Source organism: Coenobita brevimanus, unplaced genomic scaffold, assembly GCF_032717465.1.
Source record: "Coenobita brevimanus isolate Jiangsu-jjx unplaced genomic scaffold, ASM3271746v2 jjx.HiC_scaffold_2726, whole genome shotgun sequence".
NCBI classification, from domain to species: Eukaryota; Metazoa; Arthropoda; class Malacostraca; order Decapoda; family Coenobitidae; genus Coenobita; species Coenobita brevimanus.
Window position 1 is genome coordinate 125595 of NW_027643682.1, and position 6906 is coordinate 132500.

At 44.4% G+C, this 6906-nt stretch overlaps 1 protein-coding gene across 1 annotated transcript in view; it reads right to left on the minus strand.

The window, feature by feature from the left end:
* Positions 1 to 4202: 4202 nt before the first annotated feature.
* Positions 4203 to 6906, minus strand: part of LOC145390014 (uncharacterized) — a 23287-nt gene continuing 20583 nt past the window's right edge. The window contains exon 3 of the mRNA XM_080265106.1: positions 4203 to 4281. Coding sequence (XP_080121232.1) covers positions 4203 to 4281 — 79 coding nt within the window. The remainder of the gene's footprint in view (positions 4282 to 6906) is intronic.

Here is a 6906-nt window from a genome sequence, read left to right on the forward strand (position 1 = left end):
TAGACCCGACCACCACCACCCCCACTGTCCTAATCCCGGAGTTTAAACGTAGATAAGACCTCATTTGACCTTTGTTACGCCTCCCCTGACCTTTGTTCCGCCTGAGACGCTGAAGGGGACGCTGTAGGAGCGCAAGATTTATAGGGGGGGTGAAGCGAAAATGACCCTAGGGAAGACAAATTACTTGGAGGTGAAAAGACTGAAGGTGTTGAGATTGTAAAGTTTTGAGAGAGAGAGAGAGAGAGAGAGAGAGAGAGAGAGAGAGAAAAAACATGACCAATTCAGAGAAACAGATAAAAGAAATACTGGGCTAACAGAGAGAGAGAGAGAGAGAGGGAGGGAGAGAGAGAGAGAGAGGTCATTGGTGTGGACGTGAAAGCAAACAATGAGTGTGAAGTGGTGGACCTTATCTGGGGCCTCATCTGTGTGTGTGTGTGTGTGTGAGAGAGAGAGAGAGAGAGAGGGAGAGAGAGAGAGAGGAAGCAAAAGACTTTAACCTGCTGACGAAGCCACAGGTGAACGTGGGTTATCAGGAAGTGAGAGAGACAGACAGACAGACAGACAGACAGACAGAGAATTAAGCAGTAAAATCTAAACAAATACTTTAATAATAATAATAACAACAATAATAATAATGCGTTTAAGTCTTTCAGCTAGATTTGTAAATGTATGTAGCGCTTTATGTATTTATGTAGCGGGTTTGTTTCTCCATAAATCCCATTACTGTAAATTAACGTTGATATTGTTGTAGTAATATTATTTTGGCAACTCACAAGGGAATATTATTATTGCTTAGGATACTCGCACATATTTGTAGACGCACACGTATACACACAAAGGCGTACACACAGGCATATTGTAATAGTGTACATATGATGAATTACACATACATTTTCTTCACACACACACACACACACACACACACACACACACACACACACACACAGGTAAAACATGTGAGGTAGGCAAGGTACACGTGGGTTATCAGGTAAATCTCAGGGGCGGTCTTCCTCCCCTGGGGTGTTGGGTGGGGGGAGGCCCTGGGGGTGTTTGGAAGGGGGTAGTTGAGAAGGAAGGAGGGATAGAGAGGGAGGGGGGGGGAGAGAGGTGAAGTGGAGGGAGTGGAAGACAAAATGTGAGGTAGAGATGGGGAGGAAGCTATGGAAGGGAAGTGGGGAGAGATTGTGGGGGAGAGAGAGGAGAAAATGTTATAGAACTACAGATAGATAGATATACAGATAGGTAGACATGAATAGGTAGATAGATAGATAGATAGGTTTAAAAATAGCTAGATAGATAAATAAATATAGATATTAATAGACCGCCTGGAGCACTATAATCACATGGGGTTCAGCCTCACACCTTACCTCACACCTGCCTCCACCCCACCCCACCCCACCCCCGGGAATACCTCTCATTAACACCTCGCCTCACCTCTTGTGGGACTACCTTTCTGACTGACACCTTTTGTTTTGAGAAAGCAGTAGTTTAACTTAGCTGATCCTCAATGATTTTCAGTCTTAAGTATTGTTATAAGGGGTGACAGGCATATAGTTTTTTTTTTGTTTTTTTTTTTTATATCATTGCAGCCCAGCTTTGCCACCAAAACACAGTACTTGAAATCAGCTGGATGTCCATAAGATACATCGCATACAGTATATTTATTCCCTGCCACAGTGGGGTTAGGGGAAGGCTGGCCAGCATCCTGAATGGCAATGTAATCAGCAAACCTCAACTGTGCCTCAGATCTAAGCCCTGACTGGCCCCATCCTGCCGCAGTGCCTTCACCCACTACATCACTAGGCGTCAGCTATACTCAGGTCATTTTATCTAGGCGTAGACTTGCCATCTTGAATGTTGAGCTGTAACAGATCATCATCATGGCGCTAATAATGAAGTTCTGTGGAAGGGATGTTGAACCCTAGTACAGTCGTCCTCTGCCACTGAGCTATGACAATTACTGTATGCTGAGAATGAACAAAAATCTTTATGGATTTAAAATGTGAACTACACACTATACTTTTGTTGCCTTAACTTGGCCTAGGTTTTTGTCTTTTTGCAGCTTATATCACACAGTTCAGTGGCAGAAAAATACAGTGCAGTGGCTTTGCATCCTTTTCATAGCACTTCATATCTTCTTTGCTATCCTTATATCATTCTAGTAGTTCAGTTACTCTTCTAGGAGCTGCCAAGCATGGGCCAACCGGCCTACTGCAGTTATCCACTTTTCTTATGTTCTTATAACGGAATTTTTCCAGTTTGAAACCATTACTTCTAGTTCTATCCTGTATGCCCACTTCAAGTTCTGTACCTTGCTAATATCTCCTTTATTTATTCCCTTTCTTCAATTAAACACCTCAATTAAGTCTCCCATTACTCTGTCTTCCTAGTCGGTGCAAATTTAGTCTTTTTAGTCTGTCTTCATGTGACAGGTTCCGAACATCATGTATCATTTTTGTCATTATTCTCTGTACGTTTTCAAGCGACTTTATATCCATTCAGTAGTACGGACACCAAAATTGCACGGGGTGGTCTAAATGTGGCCTTATTAATGCTAGATAAAGTTGCAAAATGCTCCTCGAAATAAATCGTAGGAGCCTATATGCTTTATTTCTAGCATCAATACACTTCTGCCTAGGCTGAGGTCTTACTAACCCTAACTCCTAGATCTCTCTCGCATTCCGATTACTTTGTTATCTAAGTTGTATGTAGTATCTCCCATGGTCTTGCCTACGTTCAGTACTGTACAGTTTTCAAAATCTGACAGTGAATTACCCACAAAATTTGTACAAGTGGCACCATTGGATTGTCAAGGCCAACGTCAGTCGTCATCGCCGCGCGAGGGCAGCACATACAATGTCGACTCCACGCGTATTGCATGTCGCCATCACGCGAGGCTGATGCAGCGACATGGTGATTTTGAACACGTTGCGCAACTTGTTGCGGAACTCGATGCCTAGTGTGTACGGGGCTTAACATGGAGGCAACGCAAGAACAAGACAGAGAGAGAGAAAAAAACGAAAAGACAATGATCAGTATAAAGATTCGTCGAAGTTACATAAGGCTCCCCTCTATTTTATGGGAGTTTCCGTTGTTGCAGGCCCCGCCCCCAATGCGGCGCCCATCAGTCTGCCTCTACCTATAAAACCCCCATGCCAGCAGCCCAGAGTCTAAAGCCCTCACTCCCGTACAACAATTACGCCAAGAGAGCTTAATGCAAATTGCCTCCCTCACCTCCCCCAACTCATCAACCTACTATACAGACGGCTCTGTGAATAACAATAAAGCAGGTGCGGCAGTCGTATGCCGAAAACACTCATTTGGCCTGCGTGTATCAGATGGAGCCTCTACACTCCAGACTGAATTAATTGCAATTCTTACCGCCGTGGATGATGCCCTAGACATCAACCCAACATCCCATACAATCATCCATACAGACTCCGCCAGCGCAATACAAACGCTAAGAAAACAGGAGCCGTCTGATAACACTCATTTAATTACTGACATAATTGCCACCGCGCAAGAAATACGAGATGCTGGCGGAACTATAACAATTAATTGGATACCCAGCCATGTAGGTATCAAAGGGAATGAATTGGCAGACCAACTAGCCAAAGAAGCCACGGAATATTCACACGTTCAGGTTGACATAACACCGAGCCTCACTCAGATCAAAAGAACAATTAAAATGCAGGCAGCAACAATCAACCGCTCAGAACACGAGCATCAAGTCCAGGCGGGCTCCCCTTCTGCAATATGGTATGCTGCCGCTACAAAATATGAGCCAATAAATGCTATTAACAAATTCAAAAGCAGAACACTTAAAAATATACGACGCCTCCGCCTGGGATATAAGTGTAAAGCTCATATACTCACAAATGAGGCACAACCCAGCACGTGTGAAAACTGCAACACTGATATCCCATTCCCGTTTCTCCACTATATTCTCAGCTGCCGAAACACCAATAAATTTAACAGACCTGTCAATCTCCCCAACCCAGATACACCCCGCATAAATACGGCAGCCAGCCCCGAGGAGACATTTAAACAAGCAGCTGCTGCAGTGATTGCTAATACACCCATAACAACCCTAGCAAACATCACTGCACACTTCCCCCCACCCTTTTAAAATCACTCAGTCAGGCAGCCACAACTCAGTCACCATGCCCCCTTCCATACGGTTCAGGTACCGTTAATACTCGCTAATCCCCGCGCCTAACGGTCACCTGGTCACCTGTCCCATTATACCCTCCCACTCTAAAATCACTCGTGTGTTTGTGCCTGCATGTGCGGATGTTTTAATACATCAACGTGTGCAGGCATATGATGCACCTGTGAGCTATATTATTATTACTTTTTTTTTTAAGGCCATACAGAACCACCACGGTGGTTTCTTCCCCCTCAAATACAGCCCACACAACCAACTAAGAAATCCAGTCAAAAATCCACTGACTGGGCTAATGTAAGGCCCGGCCCTCCCTATAGGGGAGGAAATCGTCAACGAACGAACGAGCCCAGAGTCAGTGAGCCTCAGTGTCGCTCTTGCTAGGATAGGGTGTACATCTCCGACGGTTAGTCCATGGCGCCAAGCCGTTTACACTCGCATGATCACATCTGCCACACCAACGGTACCCCCTCCCTCGCCTTCAGTCACCTAATGTCGGCCGGGGAGTGTGTTCGTGTGATGCCCAGCTGCGCGGTGCCTGGCTGTCTTGTTACTCTTACCGTACCAGGCTCATTGCAAATGAGAAATATGTTTCGCTGAGGGTGGGACGTTTGGAGAAAATACACTGAGGTGGTTTGGCCATGTGGAGAGGATGGAGAGCGAGAGACAAGCGAGGAGAGTGTATGTGAGTGAGGTGGAGGAGGGGAGGAGAGGGAGGTGTGGCCTAAGATGAGATGGAAGGATGGGATGGAGGTATGTGAGAGAGAGAGGGGGGTGAGCCAGTGGCGTATCCAGGAAATTTGCCAGGGGGGGCAAACACTTGGAATATTTCCCCATAATATGTCACCACAAATTTTCCTAGATTTGATGCTTTATGTCATCAGAAATAAATTGACATCATTACTGTTGCATTTGTTCCAATGTCTTAAAGAAAAACTATCTTTTCCCCACATATTGACAGCTTTCTTGAAGTTACTTTAAGTTAATAGCTAATAATCCTTTCAGAGGACAAGTATGTAAAAACACTCAGTACATAATGTTACCAGAGGTCTACTATTTCATTAGAGAGAAAATGGAAACACCAGCAATAAATTAGAAGGCACTGGAGTTGCCCTAGCAAAGACATCTCCATGTCACTAGTATCCTTGGTCATCAGGGTACTCTCGTAGATGGTAGTATTATCGATACCTGCATGCTAACTTCCCTCCGTTCTACCTCAATTTTTTTTTCTCGGTACCACAAATTTCTTGAGCACTTTTAGTACTGAAAAAATGACTGTCAAAGCTATACTCTTGGTGCATCATTTACCTGCTATCTTTATCTCTCTGTGCATATAAGGAATTACAGCTATTTTGCGTAATAACCTATGAAATTATAATGAATTATACCACACATCGGCACAGCAAGTACCATACGAGATGCAATGGCGTCCATACTATCTGTTTATGTTCGGAAATAAACCCTGTATTTTGATTGGCTGCTGGAAGAAAAATAGCGGAATGGATGGGCCAATGAAAACTCGAGATCTGGCGTGAGTGTCCCGAACACACACACTTTCCCACATTCGTATCGTTTTTTTCTGTTTTCCTTTGCGGTTCTCTCTCTCTCTCTCTCTCTCTCTCTCTCTCTCTCTCTCTCTCTCTCTCCACTTAGCACATATGCATAAATTCAAACCCGCTGCTGCAGCCACCCCCAGTCTGGTATTCTGTTTTGCACTACTGTTGTGGTGGTAGGCAGTGGAAATTCTGTTTTCCACTACTTATTCTTTTAGTTTGATTCTCACTGGCTCAGGCATCAGGGGTGGTGCATACGTCAAGACTGACCTAAGTAAAAATACATCTGCTGGGATTAAACTGTCTTAATCCTTGACTCAGGTGACCACGCCACCTGCCCCTCTCAGCAGGGAATGATTTTCATATCACCTGAACTGTACTGTGCTGCATTGAAAGGATTTTTCCATTAAGGAAAAAAAAACGGCGTAAAGCTATTCATCTTGAAAATTCTCACCTAGAAAAGTGGGGGGGACCAAAGGTACTCTGTCCCCCAGGCTCCAAAAATTGTGTGTGGGGGGGATTGAGGGGTCTGGCAATATAGATAGATAGATTTTCCACTATGTGCTTGCAATCCAACTTGTGGGGGAGCCATTGGACTTACCAGATTATCGGCTTTATCGGATCGGGCTTCCCCCATCCCCCCACATTGATCTGGTGTAGAGAGGGTCTGCTGTATCATTCTTTTTCTGTGTCTGTTCTTCTGTCTTCCTGTTCTGTCTTTCCCATGGTAAAAGAACTCCAACAGGTAGACTCTTGCACACGTCGGGTGGTAAGCTCCGCCCACCACCCCTCGTGACATCACATGGCGCACCAAACTGGCTTCATTAGCCTACACATTTATTGAACAGCCAGATTTTTGGTACAAATTTGGATTTTGGTTGTGTTCTTGGACCATTTCGCAACAAATCTAGAAACTTTTCCACTAAAGATCCAAGAATGAATATCTGATCTACACAACCTCTTCTTTCCCTAAAACTTCCCTGTTGTTCTCCAACTAATTCCTCTGTTATTTCTCAAACTCTGTCAGTAAGTATCCTACCAAATACATTTCCTATTACACTAAGAAGACAAATGTCCCTATGATTACCACATAAGAACATAAGAACATAAGAAGAACATAAGAAGAGAGGATAACTGCAGTAGGCCGGTTGGCCCATGCTAGGCAGCTCCTAGAAGGGTAACTGAACT